Source organism: Pristis pectinata, chromosome 17 (genome assembly GCF_009764475.1).
Source record: "Pristis pectinata isolate sPriPec2 chromosome 17, sPriPec2.1.pri, whole genome shotgun sequence".
Lineage (NCBI taxonomy): Eukaryota > Metazoa > Chordata > Chondrichthyes > Rhinopristiformes > Pristidae > Pristis > Pristis pectinata.
In genome coordinates, this window is record NC_067421.1 from 33,579,180 (window position 1) to 33,602,123 (window position 22,944).

The 22,944-nt window shown below is 39.9% G+C and overlaps 2 protein-coding genes across 3 annotated transcripts in view; one reads left to right on the forward strand and one right to left on the reverse strand.

The window, feature by feature from the left end:
• Positions 1-19,344, reverse strand: part of svopa (SV2 related protein a) — a 34,362-nt gene extending 15,018 nt beyond the window's left edge. For both annotated transcript variants that reach the window (XM_052031858.1, XM_052031857.1), the window contains exons 1-10: positions 19,191-19,344; positions 8,929-9,089; positions 8,297-8,382; positions 7,654-7,752; positions 7,421-7,492; positions 4,536-4,660; positions 4,381-4,444; positions 3,689-3,814; positions 2,775-2,903; positions 584-657 (exon numbers count right to left, since the gene is read on the reverse strand). In XM_052031858.1, the coding sequence (XP_051887818.1) occupies positions 584-657; positions 2,775-2,903; positions 3,689-3,814; positions 4,381-4,444; positions 4,536-4,660; positions 7,421-7,492; positions 7,654-7,752; positions 8,297-8,382; positions 8,929-9,089; positions 19,191-19,225 (971 nt within the window). In that variant the 5' untranslated portion in view covers positions 19,226-19,344. The remainder of the gene's footprint in view (positions 1-583; positions 658-2,774; positions 2,904-3,688; positions 3,815-4,380; positions 4,445-4,535; positions 4,661-7,420; positions 7,493-7,653; positions 7,753-8,296; positions 8,383-8,928; positions 9,090-19,190) is intronic.
• A 123-nt stretch (positions 19,345-19,467) lies between these two features.
• Positions 19,468-22,944, forward strand: part of slc6a4b (solute carrier family 6 member 4b) — a 54,187-nt gene continuing 50,710 nt past the window's right edge. The window contains exons 1-2 of the mRNA XM_052031805.1: positions 19,468-19,546; positions 20,882-21,004. Coding sequence (XP_051887765.1) covers positions 19,468-19,546; positions 20,882-21,004 — 202 coding nt within the window. The remainder of the gene's footprint in view (positions 19,547-20,881; positions 21,005-22,944) is intronic.

Below are 22,944 nucleotides of genomic sequence, written 5' to 3' on the forward strand. Positions count from 1 at the left end.
AGAACCATTTCCTTGCACTTCATTTCTTGCTACATGGGGCACAGATTTCTTCCCCAGTCCTACAGTCAATGGAACTCTTGGTTGAAGGAGAATATTTTAAAAAAACACTTAGCAGATGTGGGCATTGCTGTGAAGGCCAGCACTCATGTCCCATCCCTACTTGGCCCTAAATTGAATGGTTTGCCAGCTATTAAAGAAGACAGGTAAGATTCAGCCACATTGGAGTGATTTGGATTGGAGTCACAAATAGGTAACAGAAAAAGGGTGATGGATTCCTTCCCTGAACAGCATCAGTGAATCTGATGGGATTATATAACAATTCCAGAGTTTCATGGTCACTGTTATCGTTACTGGTCTTTTAATTCACACAAGCTTCTTGATTTTGGGGTAAAAATCCCTGGATTATTATTCCAGAAGTGCATCTATTTTACTGTTGTCCTGTAAAGGGTATCCAAAATATAAAAAACTTTTTTACCTGTAATATGATTGAGATTTACAGAACTTACTAGGACGATACAACTTAGCTTAAAAAGAAAAACACGTTTTGAATTGAATGCACTTGATGTTTCAAAATTAGCCTTACCAAATGAACCATAACAGGATAGTGGTCATTCGAAACTCTGGTGTGAAGAGGTCCTGAATACGACCACGGTCCTCCTGTCTCAAACAAACATTTCAGCAGATTTAGTCTAATGGTGGCTGAGGGAAGGTTTGGTTCACATCACAATCATCAAGCAGATCACTACAACCATAGCCAAGATTATAGTACCAGGCAATTTATTCACTTTCTAAATAATGTTTTTTTTCAAATACAATGCCAATTTGTTTACTTTCTCCTTATATATACTCCGACTGGGGAATGGGTGTAAGGAAGGGCTGTGGAGAAAATCTAAACTGTCAGATAAGTATTCACGGGCCTGTGCTTGTTGGAGAGAAGAGAAAGATTTGTGTCTGGTGTCCAATTCCCAGAAAATGCCAATTACATGATCAGCAATTAGCAGGAGGTTACGTTCAATGAGTTACAACAACTGCTGACATAAACCATGTAATATCCATGTGTCTGCCACTATGTAATTCACATCGGGCATTGCATTACTACAGTTTCTAAAAGATAATGAGATAGCGTTCTGCGTACATATGTATGGTATGGACCTTTCAAAGTAAGGGCAACATTATTTTCCAGTTTAGTGAGTGAGCCCAGGCAATCACAGAAACATAGAAAACCTACAGCACAATACAGGCCTTTCGGCCCACAAAGCTGAGCCGAACATGTCCCTACCTTAGAAATTACTAGGCTTACCCATAGCCCTTTATTTTTCTCAGCTCCATGTACCTATCCAAAAGTCTCTTAAAAGACCCTATCGTATCCACTCATTACAATTATTTGGGTTCTTAACTGCATGTCAATCATGTGAGGCAGAGAGTATTGATAAATCGTCAACCTCAAAGAAAATAAAATCACAGCATTTCTCATTTTCTACAGGTGCAGATTTACCAACAGGGATTACTGGATTAGCAAGGAGGAACCATCCTAACAACACCTGTCGTTTGTCCAGGGACAAGGAGCACCATCATACTTGTCCGTAAATGCTCAGCAAATACACAGCAACTCATCTGAATTAAATTCCTGGTCCATAATAGCTGGAGACACGTTTTACGTAATAATTCATTAAGACATGTTCTTTATTTTCTGTGAGTTATCATTTCTTGGGTGTTTCTCCCCCTTCTTCATCACAGGCCAAGTTCATTCCCAAGTAACAAGGCTGACGAGCAAGATGCTGATGAACTGCCATTTCTGATTATCAGCAGAGAATGTCACAGGACAATCAACTTTTATTTTCCTGTCTGCCTTGGTCTCCCATGGAGTATTTATCCCATAATGGCCAGGTTGAAGATGGGTGGACTCTACAGAGTTAAACAGTGCATTTGTGTACCATGGGGGTGTAAGATTAACCATTCTTATTTCCTTTCTTTTATAGACATGGACCAAATTATGAATGTAGACTATTTTAGGAAGGCAGCATGAATAGATCAAATAGGCATCTAGAATATATCTGAGTATCTCCAAGATACATCTCCAGCTTTAAGTGCTCCAGCACTGGTAGCTGTGCATTGAGCTGCCGGGACCACATGCTTTGGGATTTCTTCCCCTAACCCTATTTATCTCCTTTTTAACTCCTGGCCCTAATATCCAAATTTAGCTCAAGGTTAAAGTTCGATTAATGACAATCCTGTGAGGTGTCCGAGATGTTTTACTCAATGAAAAACGTAAGGCATTAAATTTTGTTGGAAGAATGAGAAAAAAACCAATATAAACTAGATGGCACAATTCTAAAAGTGGTACTGGAAAAGAGCGATCAGGGGTAAATGCGCATAAATCATTGAGGATCGCAGTGATGTTCAGCTGAGCATTGGATAAGTATTCAAAAGGAAGTTATTTCCAGAGCAATGGAGAAGGTATGGGGGATGGGGGAGGGGAGCGGAAGTGGGTGTTGGAAACTAGGACCTAAGACTTGATGGACTGCTCTTGCATTTTGCTGGCACAGACTCGTTGGGCTGAATGGCCCAATTCCATGCTGTAACTTTTGTGTGATTATGTAAACAAATAGGAATCATTCTGTCATTAAATTAGAGGAAATAATGAACAAGTATAAAGAAGGAGATGAGAGCAATCAGAAAGGATGCTCTTTTGAAATAATCTATTGTCCAAAAAAAATTTTGTTTTTCTGAACTTCAGCAGACATATTATTTTAATGACCATGGCCATCCCTTACCTGCCTGGCAACGATCAGTTTTCCAAGTGGCATTGGTGCTCCATTTTCTGTAGCAATGCGCTTTAATGTGGCAAGAGCTTTCTCTTGGTTCCCAGACAATACGTCATAACGTGCGCTCTCTGGAAGCCACTGTAAGAAATAGAGACTATCTGATACATTTGGTATTCCCATAGAACAATGATGCAAGGACTGGATTTGCCTTCCCTATTGTCTGATCAGTTGAGTTGACTAATATAATTATCTTAAAAGGAATTTTCTATTATCCCATAATAAGACTATGTGATCTAACTCCCCAATATACAGAATTTCAATTAATTAAATCCTTACCCTATATATAAAATTCCAATGGATTAAACTAACTTTGTTCAGTTCCAATGTAAAGTAAAAACTTAGTGCAGAAGCCATAATATCTTATGGTGATTGGTAGAATTAATCCTGCTGTTTGAACACTTCATCTATCTGCAGTTCACTTCAGGTGAACTGGGAACACTAGGAATTGTTGGCACCTGTTTAATCAGCACAACAGTACATCCAGAGATCCACTGCTGAAGTCATTACCCCCCTCTGCCCCCCTTACATGATAACAGTAAATGCCTTCTTGCTCCATACTCTGTGTCTAGCATCAAATACCCAAATAATGAGCAAAGGACCTGCTACCGGGTCTCTCAGTAGCTCCATAAACCAGGAGTCGTGGATATACCTTGAACCCACTCTATACCTACACTGCCTTTTGACTTTCTCTTTCACAGGACAGAACCCAGTCTCCTCTCCCAAGTTCAAATTGCAACCTCGCTCTCTGAGGATTCAGAACATCAAAGTCTTACAGCCAGTTGATTATTTGCTTTCCCTCCCCCATCCAAGTTATCCATTCCTGTCACTTCCATTCAGATTTTACTTTCAGTGGAAATACCTACAAAACACAAGATGGCGAAAATCATAAGAGGCACTGCAGAAAGAATGAGCAACCAGCGCCACCCTAATGTGGGCATCACCACCACTGCCAGCAGCACTTCAAACACTGTCCCAAAGGCCCAGAACACCTGAAATGAAGAGACTTTCCATTAAGCACAATCCACACATCCTGAGAAAAACAGCAAGCTCAATATAATTATTAATCGATGTCCTTTTCCCTCTTTTCTATCCTTGAATCTCTCTCTCTCTCTCTCTGTCACATACACTTTAAGCAATGCTGATCAATAATTGGTCATCTGAAATGGGGTTAACTTTGTTTGCCTTCTGCTTAATAAAGGGGGAAGATTATTTTGCATTATTCCTTCACTCCACTTGGCTAGTGGAATTAATTTTTTTCTTTCTGTTGAATTGATACAAAATCTTGCTTTGAAGAGCTTAAAATGATAATTTAAGTGAAGAAATGCTCAGCCTCCAACCTATGCATTATGTAATTTGGAAGAGATTGTCATAACATAGTGGACAGAGAATTATCCTGTATCAAACTTGACATACACATAGACTTTGATGATATCCTGGTCTAATAATTGGAATTTCCCAAGAGTAACAACTTTCATGATGATCAATGCAAAGAATTTATTTTTGTATAAGTGAGCTTGAATTTAAAGAAGATTACAGAGCAAAACAGTCCACTCACCTCTATTAGTAAGATACACTTTGCTCTTGATTTCATTGGAAGAAATTCTGCGTATAATGTTACTCTGTGTGGGGCAACCAAGACTGAAAATCAATTATTCATTCATTTGTTTAGAACAGAAGAGTTTAAAGCAAAAATTAAAGTGATGCACTCACGATTGTGGAACACCTCCAATCCCAAAGCCTACCAAGCCTCTGAGGACAAGTATCCAGCTGTAGATTGGTGAGAAGGCACTCAGTATTCCATAGTACAGTGTCCAGAGTACGCTAACTTTCAGACCCTTGAATTAACACACAGAAGTATTGACAGTTAAACTAAGCCTCTAACAGTGAACCAGCCCATGTCTAGTTCACAAGGTGAAGAGTTCTAGTCCCAAGCCAAGAATTGGGCTTAGATGGCAGTACGATACTCTGGAAGTATTGATGTAACATTGGGTGCCATTCTTCAGGTGAGATAATAAATTGAAGTTCCCTTGGACATAGAGACACAAGAGACTGCAGATGCTGGAATCTGGAGCAACACACAAGAAGCCGGAGGAACTCGACGGGTTGAGCAGCATCTGTGGAGGGAAATGGACAGTTGACATTTCATCAAGGGTCTCGACCCAACACCAGTCCATGTGAAGAACCTAGACCCAAAACGCAACTGTCCATCGATGCTGCCTGATCCGCCAAGTTCCTCCACCTTCTTGTTTGTTGTTCCCTTTGGACATATCTTGGTTCAACTTCAACTTAAGGAATGGTACTTTACCTCTCAATATGAGGGGAAGTGATTGAACAGATGCTGCTTTTGATGTAATTGTACAAGCAGCTGCCAGGTGATGGCTACATGGAAGTTGGGATGAGAGAACAACCAAGGGAATTTTTCACTCCGAAGGGAATAGTCCCTATTTATTGCAGATAACTGAAAAAGTGGATGAAGACGTTACCAGAGTGGAGAACAAACAGGAACCTCACGTTAATGAGAAAAGGAGGAAAGAAGCTGAGACTGAAACATGGCAAATGGGCCGGCTGCAGCTCGGGGTCTGGCTGAAAGGCAAAGGGGGTTTCTGAGACTTGGATCTGGAACCAAAATCAGAACAAAATGAAACGATGAAACTGGATTATTGCAGGCTATGTAGTATGATAAATTTTCTTCTAAAGATTTCTGCAGATTCTTACCGCTCTAAACATAATTTCCCCATTTTCTTGCTTCTCCTTTGTAGAGTCTAACTGTTTCCTATTAAGTTGCTTCTCGGTCACTGAGCCACTCATTTCTATTTGTTTGGAACAGTCTTTGTTTCATTAATAGGCACGGTAGTGTAGCGGTTAGCGTAACGCTATTACAGCGCCAGCGACCCGGGCTCAATTCCCGCCACTGTCTGTAAGGAGTTTGTATGTTCTCCCCGTGTCTGTATGGGTTTCCTCCAGGTGCTCCGGTTTCCTCCCACATTCCAAAGACATACAGGTTAGGAAGATGTGGGCATGCTATGTTGGCACCTGAAGTGTGGCGACACTTGTGGGCTGCCGCCAGAACAATCTACGCAGAAGATGCACTTCACTATGTGTTTCGATGTACATGTGACTAATAAAGATATCTTATCTTATATTTTCCAAACTTACTGAAACTGCAACTTCATCTTTTGATGTATTGTTTTCATTTAATGGTTACTGTCCAAGCATCCTTTCTCCCTACAGATGACTTGAGTGTTTCCAGTATTTCCTGTCTTAGTCCAAGTGCTCAGTACTTATGGGGTATTTTACTCTTAAGCTGCTCTGCACTGAAGTTGTGAGCACTCTATACTTGCTTTGGCTGCTTGAAATGAAAAGTGCTTCCCCTCTCCCAGCACCCACCTGAAAGTGGACTACAGAAGAAAAATTAAGAGAGAAAGCAAATGCTGTCATCTGGCCTGGTTTGGTGGGAAGCCACTGGCCTGTCCTCCCCACTTCTGATCACTGCTAACTATTAGCATCCTGGTCCAGAAGATTAAGGGGGCTGAAATCATACTTGGTTGCTCCACTTAATGTATGAGAGCATTGTTCAGTGCTTGTACTCAACTTCTGCACATTCAGTTCCAATAAAATCCATGGGATTAAATGTATGGAGGTAGCTACAACCAGCAGCCAATGATTTTCCATGCATTTAGTGCTGGCAACCAAAGGATAATTTTTCCACTTAAGACTCCAGCTACTTATATTTTAAAAAAAATTCAGTTGATCATTATGGTCCCAGGAAACACTTCAGACTGAGCCCAGGAATATTAACTGTTATTTGTGATCAGCAAGAATATGGTACCAGTTGAAGACTGGATTTTGCCAGCTGGCAATAGATGGTGAACTCATTGGGTACACCAATATATACCACCCAATGTAATTTTCTCAGCTCCTTGGAGATCCACCGTATCCAGTTTACCATGGGTACAGCTGAAGTCTGGTCAGCATTTGTAAGCGATGGTGATCTATCTTGAAACCTACAGAGCTTGACTAGCTGAACCTCTGATCAGAAATCTCGCAGATGTCCCATAGATCGGGAAAGATTATGGTAAATTGTGATTACAAAGTCAGATCATTTATACTTGTTCTTTAACTTGAGTCCGACTGGGCTGGTTCACCTTAATCTCTGTTTCAAGCTGTCAGTCAACACTTCCATTATATGCATCGGTTTGGAGTTATCCAAATGGTTTGAGTGAGTGCATCAGATGCTGTGATACTAAGCTTAAAGAGAGCAGAAGTCCCAGGTTTGATCCTTGATCACTGCTTCATTCAAGCTGATGCTGATTCACTCCTTGTAACTTGAAACACTCTGCACTAAGAGGGGAATAACAATAATCATCCAGTAAATTGCTGTTAAATGACCTTTGCTGTAAAGTTTATTTTGCAACTGTCAAATAACAACAGGGGTGGATTTGGATCACACATTTTTCATTGGCAATAACTCTAGACTCTCACTGCATTGGTACACACTGGCGATTCAAGTGAGAAACTAGACTGATGCCACTGATCAGCAAGATTTAGGAGCCGAAGAGAAAGGTGTAGAAGCCAACAGCAATATTGATACTCACTGTCTTTCTGCCATACTGATCTGATATGTTTCCCCATAGCGATGAGCTGGACATCATTCCAACAAACACCACCTGCGGTGGAACAAGAAAGGGAACAAGCACAAGAGAGAAAGGGTCAATATGGAACTGGTACAAATTCTTAGCATGTGAATAACTGACTCACCCCAGTGACTAACAAGACCATTCACTGGGCTGTGATGCTACTCATTTACACTTCAACGAAGTAATCGTACCGAGGTTAGGAAGGCAACTTGCCAGCTTGGCAATCTCCACTCACAGTGCAGTTGAGGTGCCAGTATACTGAGGATCATCATCTCCATGGCATCAGCCATCTAAAACGAATTAACACATTTAGCACATATAATACAGAATTAACAGCTGGCAGCAAATACAAAAGGAAAGTAGGAAAGCCCAAAATGATAAACTGTTATTTGGCCCATCAAACCTATTCCTTCCATGGAAATATCTGATCTGCTCTATCTTAAAGAGTTATCACCTATACCCAAAGGAAAAGCAACTAAAATACTGAATTACATATCTAACCTTACACCATTTATAAAACATTCCTGGCCAGATTCCTTACTTTTATGGTTTTAACTGCTCTGTAGTAATCTGTTAATCTTTGTCTGCCCATAGATATATAATCCAAAATCCCATCCTCAACATATGATTATTTTTCAAGGTGACACATTGTCTGGTTTATCTGGAATTATTCTACACCTTTTACTTCTCTACTAAGGATCTGCTTCTAATCTTGCTGTACAAAAATCACAGTCCTTGGTCTTCTTTCCATGATTCCTTCAGTATTTTTGCAACAAATAAATCTGTTCTCTGCATGGATAAATATCGAAAAGAAAACAAGTGGATGCTACTAACCCATGCCAATCCAGTAAGGACTGAGAGTTTCCACTGAAACTTTCCAAATCCAATCGCCTCGACAGCATCCTCCACCATGAACACATCTAGGAAACAACAGGGATGGTTGAAAATGACACACAACTTCCTCCAAACCATTTGTTAGTTTAGTTTTCGTTCTCCCCTTTATCCCTCCACCCATCAGATAGTTGAGTTTTATTCATGTCAGCGTCCTCCCTCCACACATGAAGTACTGTCTCTCTTGTTGAGCAGCTCTACAGAGACTAGTGGGACTTCATTAAACTGCAGACTCTTTACATTTCAGCAGGTTATTCTCTTATGAGAGGCACAGCTGAATCCAACCATCTTAAATTGTGTCAACATTTTATTTTGTTAATTTTATTTATCATTCGTTTGGAAGCTGAGACATCATTGGCTGAGGTCATTACCAATTGGGAAGTAAAGTTAGGACTTTCTAGTTATTATGGCTTGCACTGATCAATTCATTTCTTGGTCATTTAATGAAAGTACAAACAAAGCATCATGAAATGTGATTCCTTATTTGCAGCATACAAATGATATTGCATATTTTCATTCTCTACACTTGTTTGCAAATGACGTGAGCCTCTGTTTAATAACATTATGTACTTTACCATCTGTAGGATTTGCAAAGTCTTTGGGGACAGTGGCTCCATCCTCCAGTTCAACTTGCTCCAGTTCGGATCGGACCCCTTCTATCTCAATCTCATGCTCTCCAGAACACGTGTCATCTTCTGACCTCGCGCTTTCACCTGTGCGACGGAACTTAACCACTCTGGAAAACCCAAAGAGTCAAAAGATGGCGTTGTCATCAGCAATATTTTTAAAAGAGGAATTGTCATTGGGAAACTCATCATTGCGCAGTCTTATAGCAGCAAGCTTCACTACTGAAGAGGAAATCATTGGAACATTTGTTTTCTTTTTTTAAAGAGAGCATGACTACTAAAGCCTTTTAAAGAGTGAATCATACCATCAAGACATGAAAGTGAGTGTCTTGAACTGCTATTATCAAGGGATTTGGCCATCCTCATCCTGGTGAAAAAATAATTACTTTTGTTTAAATACTTCTTCTAAAATTGGATCTGCTAATTGGGGAATAGACAAGGAAAATTCATTTGGCCTTTTGAAACAGAGAGTTAATTTAATAGGTGGCTCAATGAATTACTGAACCCCCTGGATAAATAACTATTGGCTGATTATTGATATCTCTGAGATTGTCATGTTCTGTCCTTGAAACTGGACCACGCCTAACCAATAATGAACCACATGGGAAGTTGTTCCACTGGTCTCTAATGGCTCACATCAGCGTCTTGAAATTAGTCCCCGAGTCCCAGGAGCATTGGCTCAGATATCAGCTCAGGTTATAAGGGGAATCAGAGAGGAGGATTGGTCATGTTAAGAGGGACAGTCAGGGGCCAGTGGATTGGAAGTTGAATGAGCAGGGGAGCTCCATTATTTACCCTTTAGGACCCTATATTGCACCTGGTAAAATTCAGTGCAACTTGAACAGCAAAGTTGTGGTTGTGTACGATCCAAAGTACAGAGGCGCCTCGTCCACCATGAGTTTGGCCCCCAATTTGCATATGCAAAGAACTTAATATCTCAGGCACACACCAGGACTTCAAGAAGAACATACATAAGAATGTAAGTAATAGGGGCAGGAGTAAGCCATTCAGCCCCTTGAGGCTGTACCACTTTTCAATAAATTCACAGCTGATCCAATCATGGCTTCATAACCACTTTCCCATGCTGTTCCCAACCCCTTCCATTCTCTGCTCATTTAAATTTCTGCCCATGTCCACCCTCAATATTTTTAATGACTCCCCCTCCACAGCTCAAATTTCAAAATTTCATGACTCTCTGGGAGAAGAAATTCCTCCATATCTCCATCTGAAATGGACAACTCCTTATTCTGAAACAACGCCCCTACTCTTAGATACTCCCACAAGGGAAACACCCTCTCAATCCCACTCACATTTCAATAACATCACCTCTCATTCTTCTGACTCCAATGAGAAAAGGGACAACATTTTCAACATTTCTTCATTTGTCAAAACCTTCTTCCCAGGAACCAAACATGCAAACCTTCCCAACACTGCCTAACTTGCAAGTAAGCATTTCCTTCCATAAATATGAAGACAAAAACTATATGCAGTACCCCAGGTGCAATCTCATCAGTGCCTTGCAAGGTTGCATCAAAAACTTTGCTATTTTTATATTCCATGCCCCTTTGCAATTAAGGCCAACATTCCATTAGCCTTCCTAATTACTTGCTGTACCTGCATACCAAATTACTGTGTTTCATGTACTAGTAACCCCAGCTCTTTTATATCACAACATTTGTAGTCTCACTCCATTTAAATAATAATTTGCTTTTGCATTCTCCTTCCAAACTGAATAGCCTCCCATTTTCCAACATTATATTCCAGCTGACAACTCCTTATCTACACACTTAACCTACCTATAGCCATTTGCAGGCTCTCTGTATTCTCACAGATTACTAACCACTTACCTTTGTGACATCAGCAAATTTGGCAACAGTCCACTCATCCCTTCATCCAAGTCATCACTGTAGATTTTGGTAGTTGAGCCCCCAGCACTGAAAGCCGTAGTACACTATTGCTAAATCAAAAGTGGCCCCTTTATCCCAACTCACTGGAGCTTTTACCAGTATGGTGATATGCACTTTGATTGAAGTGAATGAATTCTAATCCTCTATGACTACAGACATGAAATGAAGCTTAATCATGTATATCAAGTCTTATCTTACCATATATTTATACAATCTACCTTTAGCGGGAGTTGAGAAGCTCCCAACCAGTAGATACAAATATCTAGTTCAATTCACAAAGGGTGTAACAGCTACATATTTGGGTTATGCTTACAGGAGCAACTCTGAGCACTGAACCTGAGAAGAATTTTTAGAAAGATCTGAATTATTGACAGTATTTATCGAACAAACGCAAGATTTCTGCTTTGCCCACCAATGAGAGTGAGGGCACCTGCCCAATGTTTAATTATTAGAATATATTGTATGAGATCAGATCACCATTAACCCAGCATCTTCAAATCGAAAAGTTAGAGTTAATTGCTAATGCAGCCCTTCAGCATTGAATATGAATTGTTTCCACTCCAGGTTTGTAGTTTTGAGATGACCAATGTGGGAACCAACAGATTCTTCCAGAGAAGGCAGGAGAGATGATTAACAGTGTGGGTAATTTGTGAGGTGATGCCGTTTTCCTTCTGTTTACACAGGGCTTCCGTGTGCTCTCAATACATGGACTCTGGGCTCTCAAGACCATCCCGAATGTTCCTTCTCTATTTTTGAGCAGTCATGAGCTTGGGATCCCAAGATTCACGGAGATGTTGCATTTTTGCAAGAAGACTTTAAGCACATCCTAGAATTTATTTCCTCTGTCTGTCTGGTAGTCTCTTCCCATGACAGAGGTCAGGATAGTGTGTCTCTTTTGGGAGTCTGATGTCAGGCATGTGAATGATGTGGCCTGCCCAACCTAGCCGATTATCTTGGGCCCCAATCCAGGGGATGTTGGACTGGGAGAGGACAATGACATTGGTTCATTTATCCTTCCAGCCAATTTAGAGCATTTTGTTGAGACAGCATTGGTGGGTATCTTTCCAGCACTTGAGGTGCCTCTTGTAGGTAGTCCAGGTCTCAGAAGCATTTAGAGGGGCAGAGATCACTGTTGCCTGATAGACCATTTTGTGCCAGATCTGAGGTCTTGTTCTTCAAGCATTCTCTTCCTCGATTGACCAAATCTCAATTGGTTCACTAAAGTAATGATAAAGGTTATCATTGATGTTTGCTTTCGCTGGGAGGGAGCTCCCAAGATAAGGCAAGTGGACCGTGTTTTCCAGGGTCTCACATTAAACTTTTACCCACAGAGGGAAGTGTTGTGAAGTGGGGTGGGTTTGTAGAGGATCCTTATATTGAAGATGTTGAGTGTGAGGACAATCCTCTCACATGCTTCAGTGAACAGTCAACCTTGACTTGAAGATTGACTCCAAGTTCCTAAAAATTCAAACTTTGTCTACATACTACTTGAATACTGAGGTCCAGGTGACCTTGGTTCTGGAGTGTATACTCTGTAAGTTGAACAATTTCCCATTAGTTCTGTAGATTAGCTCCACTTCAGCAAAAGCTATGTTGGAGGTGAGATGTAAAATTGTGGCAAGAAAGATTGAGAAAAGTGTTGGGGCAGTGATGTAGACTTGTTTGTCACCAGTTTTCAATGAATTTGTCTCTGTTGTAGACCCATGGATTAGTATCAAGACCTGCGTACCATTGTGAAGCAAAGATAAAAAGAGCATCCAAATTTGAGGAGCATGTTTCACAGTCCCTCCTGCTTGATGGAGTCAAAGGCTTCAGTGAGGTTGATATACAGCAAGTATATTGGTTGATGCGACTCCCTACACTATTTTTGGAGCTAGTGAAGATGATGTTCACTGTGCCTCTAGCTGGATGGAATCCACACTGTTATTTTGGTGGTGGTGGGGGGGGGGGGGGATGCGGGGAGGAGCGAGCTCTTTGTCCTGTGGACGCAACTGAGGCAGGCTCTGGCGATGACTCTCCCTGTGGCAGACAGCAGGAAGATCTCTCTGCAGATAGCACAGCCAGACTTGTCATCTTGCTTGAAGAAGGTTGTGACCATGGCATCGCTGTGTTCCCCTGGTATATCCCCCAATGTGGATTTGTGACTGGAGTTCTTCACCACTGAATTTTACAACTTCAGCGAAGAGACCATCTGCTCCTGTGGTCACTCTGCAGCTCCAATAGGTTGGGAGTCAACAGGTTTCCTGCGAGGTGCCAACTGAGAAGAGCTAAGTTAGTGAGGTCCTCGAGGGCTCTGACATTGAACTTCTTGCAGGATTGCTTCTGCTAACACTTTTGTTTTGGGGACAGATTGATTTGGGTAACAGAGGAGGGTAGGCAGTGCTCAGTCCAGCAGTCAGTGGTACCTGTCATGGTGCGGGTGATGTGGAAGTTTTTGCAGTTCCTTGTTTGAACATGGTAAAATCTAATGGGTGCCAGTGCTTGTACCAGAGATGGTGCCATGATGTCATATGCTGCTCCGTGACGTGGGGTGTTCATTGTGACAAGTCCATACTCCATGCATTTTGTCAAGAGAAGGTCTGTATTGGAGTTCGACTTCCCTACTTCTTCCTTGCCAATCACACCATCAGATTACAATTACAATCAGAACAGCCGTGATCTTATTAAAAGGCAGAACTGGCTCGAGGGGCTGAGTGGCCTTCTCATGCTCCTAGTTCATGTTCATATGTATATTTGTTGGTCTTTTCCCTATTCAACTACTAAAACAGTCCAGGATGTCAGACTAATGTTACCATACTGTTGTACAGCCTAGCTGTCATTTCCTTTGTCTCAACAGGGTCCGTTGTTTCAATGAATGTTTGGCTATTAGAATTAAAGCAGATTTGCCCTCTCATTGCTCATGAATAGTACGGGACTTGGAGTGTGATCACTGCGGTCTGCAACAACTCACTACATTACAGGAATGACAAGGCAGAAACCATGACCTATTTTACTGGTGTGGAGAGATACAGTCCTCACAGAGACATTGTCATATGTCCTTCGTCTAATTTTTCTGAACTTTATTTCCATACTCACTAGAAAACCTTATTCCTAAATGTTTTAATATTTTGCATTTTGTTGACTGACAAAACTTGATTAGGAAATGAAAGCATTTCATTTGTTTATTCTCGCTTTCCTCTCCCAAAAGGTTATGGAAATTATTTTTCTTCCCTGACCCCTGGTTCTTGCCATCCTCCTTCAAAGGTTGTTTTATAATTCTTTGTAAATTTGCTTTTGGTCCCTCAGAGCATTGTGTAGGTGCATGCCTTTCTCAATCCTGCAGTACCCAGCATTTAAGCTGACAGGCATTCCTCATGTCCTGTCCCTGACTTGTTGACCAACTCCAGCCACAACATCAATGATGAGCAGTGAATCATCTCATCAATCCATCCTCTGGTTCTGCAGACATCAAACCTCAGCAACACAAGCAGAAACCTCATCTCGTGCAAACCTCATCTTGTACATAATGGCTTAAATTATATAAAAAAATAAAATGCTTTTATTTTATTGCAATGTTCTGCCACATAATTCTTAATTGTTATTTATATTTTTTGTGGATAGTTCATCACGTTGCAATGTTCCTAACATCATTGGAAGAACGTGATCAAGTGACACTGATATGGCTCCAACTATGGGTAATACTATAAGTTATGTACTTTTCCCATCTACATATTGTTATGTCTAGCCTACTCTGTTCTATCATCAATAGTCCCAGCCATTCCATCATCATTACTCTGGTGAACATACTCTCTGCACTCTATGGTCTTAAACGCCTTTCTAATTTGGAGCATTCAAAATTATATGCAGCCAATGAGTAACTATTAATTTATCATACCCTCTTTATTCTGTGCCATTATTTATGAGATGCAAAATGCCTTTCTTATTTTTTTATGGTCTTGTCTGCTTGCACCTGCATTTTCAAGAATTATGCACTTGAAAGCCACTTCTCCCCCTACAGACATACCCTTCAGCATCTTTCAAACTGAATTAAACTCTGGTATGCAGTTCAAATCCACAAACCTCTGACCCAAGGAAGAGAACATTAACAGCTAAGGCAATTTGAACAAATAAATATCTCCAGTAGAATGAGGCTGACTCGTGAGCGATAAAGTTATGGGTCAATGACGGTCACCTCATAAATGAAGATATTTTATAACATGACATCATCAGCTGAAACACATTAATTTATTCTATTCCATTAAACAGTCAAAGTGGGTCTTCAACTAAGAAATATGCTCATAGTTTTATCGATGAAAGAAATAAATTGGAATTATTTTGTGTTGCCGTATTTTACTGCGGAGATGGGTTTGTTAAATGATCAATATATTAAAAAACCCATATCTTAAACTAACTGGCATCAGTTAGTTTATTTAGCTAAAAACAATAACATAAAATTATGGGAGGGACTGAATTATATTTGCACACACTGCATCAATTAAGCCCCGCTGTTACCCAAAAACTACATATGGTTCCAAAACCTGTGCAGAATATTGTGGACATTATCTAGATTTTCCCATGACTTTTTAAGATCATACAATCCTCAAATGAACAATGTACTATTGATGTCTTATACATGCCTTTTATATCTTAGTTTTCTCATTTTGTAGTCAAGAGATGTATGCTCAGTAACATTTCCTTTGGTTGTAAATACGCTGCAAGGCTTTGGAATTAGAACAAGGCCAATCTTTTACTCAAAAGTTACAACTTTATGCACTTTTTAACCTCAAATTTATCAAGAATACAGTTCTCATGTTTGACAAGACCTTTTCTTAACACCTCTTAATTTATTTAGTGATGGAAGCCATTTCATGCCTAACTTAACCTTTAGCCTAAAAATCAATGCACCATCAATATTTTTAAGAAAATACCTGTCATAACCAACAGAACATGTCAGAGGAGTTCAAGGAGGACCTTTTGGTGTATTTGGTCCTTTCTCCATGTTGGTTTATATTGTGTAGGCAATGAGTTAATAATATTTGGATATGTTGAAGTAGTGATTACAAATCAATATCATCTGAGATCTCACAGAACAGTGTTATGGAAGTATCTCAAGTTTCCAAGAAGGACCTTTTGTAAGCAGCCAGGACAAAAGGCAAGTGGGATGAAGAAGATTTCAGGTGGGAGTTGGTTCTGCCTGGATCACACACTGTGAAAGTTACTTGCCAAAACTTCGCTCTCATGTGCTTTGGTAACAGATAAACATCTAACACCTTGCACCAAGTCATCCACAACTCAGTGCATTTTGTTCACTAAGTGAAAGTCTATGTGTTTAAACAGAGCAAGCAGAGCGAAGCAGGATGCTATTATAAACATCAGTATTTATAAGATTCAGTTCACCAGGTGGTGGGCCATCTTTCCAACATGATGCAGTATAGATTTTAACATGTAGACGTTGGGAATAATAATTTTATGACTGCGCATATTTTAAAAGACTGAATTTGCAAAAATGAAAAGAGCATGCCTGTGCCATTTTAGAGGACCATATGTGTGCAGATGACTGTAGCAGAAGGAAAAATCATTTTTAAAAAATATTTTCATGGGGGGAGGGGTGTTGGGTAGCCTTACAGATCCATGTGCAAAGGGAAATAATATATAAAGAGAGGAAGCTGCAATGATTAAAGGAAGGTTCAAATTGGCAACTGGAACTGAATAAGAGTATTTTTAGGAGTCTGAAACAGAATATTTTTTATAGCAGGGAAGGGAAGATATAATTAAACAGATAAACAGTTAAAATTAAAATATTTGAAATTCTGAAAGGAACAGACAGAACAATTGAATTTTGTTTTCTTTTTTCTCCCTGGGAATAGAGGACATACCCAGCCTGATCTTCCAGGCACGTCTTGCTGCTCTGCATTTCACAACTCCTACATTATTTTGTGTATGTTCTTTAGTCGATGCTCTCCCTCTCTAACAGCTCCCATTCACTCATTGACCAGTTAACCTTGTTTACAGCATATCCCCATGGTCACCCCAGTTTTACCTATCAGAGGCATTTCCCCTCCCCTGCCTGCTCCCCACCCTCTCTGCAACTTGTGAGCTTCTTTTCTCTCCTTCCCAGTTCTGACTAAGGGCCTTTGGCTTAAAATGTTGACTCTGTTTCTCTTCCCATGGATAGAGCCAGAACTGCCAAATATTTCCAGCACTTTCTGATTTTATTTTATAACAATTGCAAAGCATTGCCTGCTTCTACTTGGTGGCAAAAATTAATCAACAGACAAACTAGATCATTGCAGAATGATTCTGAGATGATTATAAATTATGACAAAGGCATGGCAAAAGAGTTGGATAAATTCATTTTTTTTAACTGAAAAGGTTGAAATTGTCTTAGGCCTATGAGGGGTCTTAAAAATAAACATAATCCAGAGTTACAACCGGAGCCTCATTTTGTGCAGTCCTCCTTTGTGTTTGAATCACCTAATTTGCAAATTAAATAATTGAGAATTATACTAATGGGAAACTGGGCAACTGCAGCACAAGAAACTTAAGAATAAGTTACGTCTGATTTCTGCCTCTGTTTGGTTGTTCTGGGGGTTAGGAGATTGGGGGGTGCAGGGAGGGGAATAATCTGATTAAAGAGTATGTTTTGCCAGGTGATTCCAAAAATGAATGGAGTCTCTCTGGAAGCGATACTGTGCTCTACCAGAGATACAATAAAACAAACATACCAGCAAATATATATCCGTATAACAGCCTTTCCTTATCCTGGATGCACAAACACACAGATTATACGTGATGCACAATCACTCAAGTAGGCGTGTGACAGAGATCAATGAACAAATCTAAGATGAACAAAATGAATGTGTAATGTGATTTCATAAAAGTTTTGTTCATATATAGTGTCAATGTATCAAAGTCCCAGAAACTAATTGTATTCTACATTCCCAAAGACGGAAGAAAGTCAAGGAATGTTAGATCATAGTTATACACTTCTGTAAATCTGGGTTAGTAATCGTGATTTTTTTTCAAAGAACACTATCAGTTAACTACTTAAGAGTTAGTGCTTTGTACTATTATCCTCCTAAAAGATGCTTAGTCTTAACTTCAAATCAAATACTGTTTATTTTGCAATGTGAATATGAGACCCATCCTTACTGCTTGTCTGCCACTCACCAGCTAACATTTTCAATTACTTCATTTGCAACTTGAAAGAATATTAAATGCTTTGGTTATGCTCCTAAGACTAAAGCCATTTTCAACAAAAGAAGCCACGGCCAATGTTTATAATGTGCTAAACACAGTGCTTATAAGCCTGACTGTCATGCACACAATAATAAGAAACATAAGGAAATAGAAGCAGGATTAGGCCACTCAGTCCTCAAGCCTGCCTGCTATTCAATGTAATCATGGCTCATCACATTTTTAACATTCTGCTTGGAAACCAACACAGAAAGTTAAACTGACACTTGTTTTAAAAGAGATGTGCTAAATTCATATTTAATTTAAATTAAGAAAATATTTGAAGCTAATGGAGGACTTCTATTTGCTAGATTTCATTAATAAAATACAGGGCTTGTATCAATATTTAAATAATTAACTCTACAAATCAATAAGATGTTCAAAGAGACAGGGGCTGTTTCGATTTGTCTGTGTGTGTACCTGCAAGTTAAACCACAGCAACTATTATTAATTCAAGAAGTAACCACAAGCTTTGTGTTATCCCTGTTCACAATATAAATATTGGAATTAATTCCATTAGCAATTTGCAATAACTATGTCCCAGAGAAATTATTTAAAAATATATTATTAATTCACCAAGTATCTGCAGAAAAATACAATTTGAATTCAAAATAGAGGAAAAGCTAAATACCTGATAATACAAATTAATTATTAGATGTCATATTTTTGAGTGGAGGCAGTTGATTGTCCCATTCCCGGAGGTATTTAAGACAACTAAGTGATGTTTTAAACTAGCAAGTAACAAACGATACAGCAGGCACATAAATGTCCTTAATTTTTAAATGAAAAGATGATTAACATTTTTTGAGAATTAATTAACTGACAACAGTCGCTCATCAACATGATTGCAGACTTTCAAATATGATTAAAGGTTTTTGTAAAAAACTGTGCGACCCAACAATTAATTAAATTTCAGTCAATATTATTTAGCGTGTCTGGGACATCTGTTTATATAATTGTGGCCGGTGAATATAGTCTGAACGGGAGCTGGATGTTTCAGGCCGGGTGGGTGATGCACAGGCCCAGTGCCTATGTCTCCAACGCACAGACTTGTTCATATGGATGAATGGGCGGTGTGCTTCTACTCACGGTAGATGCCGAAGCTGAAAGAGGTCTTCGTCCATGGTGGTGAGGTGCAGATGGCGTATCTCCCGGTCTCATCGCTCAGCGAGTAGCAGCGAGGGCGATCGCCGTTTACATTCTCACTATTCGGGAGATTGACGGGGAAGAAAGCGCAGCGAGTCTGGAGCAGCTCCAGATCATACACAGGCTCCAGAGCGCCAGATAGCGGCGACATTCAGCATCACAGCACCAAGGAGATTCAGCACCGCAGCGCTGGACAGCGACAGCGGGGCGCACCAGAGCGATGCAGCGGGTTCAGCACCGCAGCGCTGGACAGCGCCAGAGTTCATCCGTGGGTGCAGCAATTAAGCCCCGTCTCCAAGGTGACAGAAGCTGCAGCAACTCAGGTTCCAGAACCAAACATGAACAGGAATAAATTCCAGTACTACAAATAAATAATTCATTATTAGTATTTTGCAAATCATTTCTATATTTATGCCAACAAATCAAATGGAATCCAGTAACACCATGTCAAAAACAAGCTTCACCATTCTGTGATTTGTGACCTGCATACACCGTGTACGTACATGATGGTAACGCACACAATCATATTTAATATCCTGCTCAAATTCAGACTAGGTACCGCACCAGGCATGCAGACAGCAATGTCCAAAGCGATAGACAAGGGCCAGATGCAGATTTATTTTGGGAAGTAAAATTTATATTTTCAGGTTAGCGGGCGGTACGTCCCATTTTGGCAGAAAGCAATAAAAAGTTCCATTTATTTCGCGCGTTATTATTTTTTATCTAACAAAATCCCAAGACGTGGCATCGCTAGGGAAACTGGTTTTTCTTTTCCATCACAAGTCACCGCGTGGCCCTACTTTCGCGAATATATGGTGAGGGTTTACCTACTGTGCTGTCAGGAAGAAGTTGCAAGATTTTAAAGCTCTTGTGATAAATAATCACCAATCACATAAAAGCATGAATTCTGGTTCATCGCAAATTGTCCGTAATCCGCCAGATTTTCATCGGCATTTTGATTTTGCACCGTCAATCATAGCGAATAGGAAGGCTGAGGCAGGATCAACTCTTATCTGTGTGGATTGAATTGACCTGGCACTGTGGGATTAGGAAGGGGAAACTAATGCTCTTCAGATGTCCTGGGATAAGAGTGCGTGCAAGTGGATATCAGGTCAGTGGATAGTTGTGGTTAGCAGTGGGTAGCCTGATAGAGCTCAGTGTTTTGACTTACTTTTGAAGAATGACCACTTGGATAAAGCACTGATCCAGCAGCAGTGGAATAAATTGCTGCATGAGTTTGTGCCGTCTATAGAGAACGGCAAACCATTGGGGAAAGTAATCAATACAGAATCAATACAGTTAAGGAAATTGCCGAAAAGACAAATCAAATTATGAGGATAGGTAGATCCATAAAGGAAACAATATTCATAAAATACTAATGAGACCACATGTGTAATTGTGCTTACAAACAAATATAGATGCAATGGAAAGAAGCAGGTTGGATACGGAAATAACAAATACTACAGGTTTTACACCAGAGTCCATATACGTTTATTTTCATTGCAATTACGATTAAAGAAGAACCTAATCAAAATGTTGGTGTTGATAATGTGGACGCTGAGGAAACAGAGAAGAAAGAAGCCCTGAACTAAGGCCAAACATATGTTAATATTTCGTAATTATTATTTTATCAGATTCCATACGCGATATAAATACTTCACCATCCTTAGAATTGTATGCGGCTGCTGTTGTTCATTCATGTGTATTAATTGTGAATGAATTTCAGCAGGAATTTCTTGGTTCTAAAGAGCACCAAGGTATCCTGCAAATATGTTATACCATTGTTTTGTCTCTTTTATCTAATAACAATATTGTCGGGACATACTAGAGAAGTTATGTCATAGGGATGTTTAAGAAAATGGGTGATCCCAATGATGGGAGAACACTATCACCTACAAGTCAGATATCTCTCTTGGGCATTTCTCATGATTCAATCATCATTGTTTAAGCAAAATTCACAGGCTAAAATCCCCGTGCAGACCACACCCTGGACCATCACGGACGCGCTGACATTTCAGAACTAAATTCTGTGGTTACTATCCAATATCATTTTCAGCTTCAGGCTCCTCTAACAGAAAAGCAATGACTAGGAATTGATAAGTGATTACTCAGAGATGGCACCACTGGACGTATCTACACATTTCTCCCATTTCTATCTTTAAAAAGTCTAATTGTTTTAGCATTGTCTTTATGTCTTGACTGATATATGTGCAACCTACGAATATTAAAACCTACTGAGCAGTCAAAATCAATTGCAATTTTCCACTTGGGTTCAGTGCACTTGACTGAATGACAGAGCAGCTCTATGTGAGACCAATCTAGCCAGTTTCACTTTCCTGTTCTCTTCCCTTAGCTGAGCAAGTTCTTTCCTTTCAGACGCTTATCCAGCTCCCTTCTAGATGCTACAATCTTACCTGCCTCCACTATTACCCCTGCAGCTCATTCTAGACTCCAAACATTTACTGCATAAAAAAAGCCTTTTCCTTATGTCATTCATTTATCGTTTGCCAAGCACTTTCATTCTTTGGCCCCTTGTTCTCAATCCTACCACGAATGGTAATGGTCCCTATATATTCTCCTTATGTCCTTCATCGTTTTAAATCAGATCCACTCCATTACTAGGAGAATAACCCCAACTTCTCCAGTCCATCCCCATAAGTAAAGTCCTTTATCACGGGAATCATTTTAGTAAGTCTTTTCTGCACCCTCTTGAAGGCCCAAATGTCTTCCTATGGGTTAGTAGATTAATGTGGGTGTAATTGGGCAGCATGGGCTTGTTGGGCCAGCACTGTTACCGTGCTGTATAAATAAAGTTTTTAAGTTTTAATACTCCAGTTGTGGCTAAGTCAGTGTTTTCTAAAGGTTCACCAAGGCTTTATCGCTCTTGTACTCTTTCTACTTTTAAACTCAGGATTCTGTATGCTTTTTTAACTACTTTCCCAGCCTGTTCTTCCACCTGCAATGGACTATGCACATGCATACCCCAGATCTCTCCATTCCTGTATCCTTTTAATTAGAGAGAATATTCTGGGATATTCTTATATATCTCCTACTGATTAATGGGAAAGATCACAGTACATTGGGTGGAGGGATTGATGCTGGTGTGGTAAGAAGTGAAGAACCCAAAAACAGATGACAAGTTAAGAGACCACTCTCAACCATCTTAGAGTAAGCTGCAGGGAAGCAACAGGTTCAATAGATGGCACCAATATACCGTTCAGCAGCAGAATTTGGTCCATTTATTTCATAGTGAGGAATTTAGCAATATTACAAATATTTCAAATTGTTTTTCATTAATAAATGTAAGAATATTTTAAAAAAATCTTTCCCCCTTTTTGTTAATGTTCAATCTGATGGATGGCCTCCTGTGCCTCATTTCTCCTAGATGTTCAATTCTATGATCTTGTGGTTTGGAAAGTAAAGATCTCTCTCTGTAAGACAGCTGGATCTTCTGTCTTTCCACTTGAAAGGGATCTTTGTTTTAGCTATGTGCATAGACTAGAGAAGCTGGGGTTGTTCTCCATGGAACAGAGAAGGTTGTGGGGGGATCTAATATAGCTATTTCAAATCATGAACTGTATAGAGAGGGTAGATGGAAAGAAACTGTTCCCATCAGTGATAAGGTGATTGGCAAAAGAAATCAAAGTCAAAGTTGAGTTTACTGTCATATGCACATGTATGCACAGGTGCAATGAAA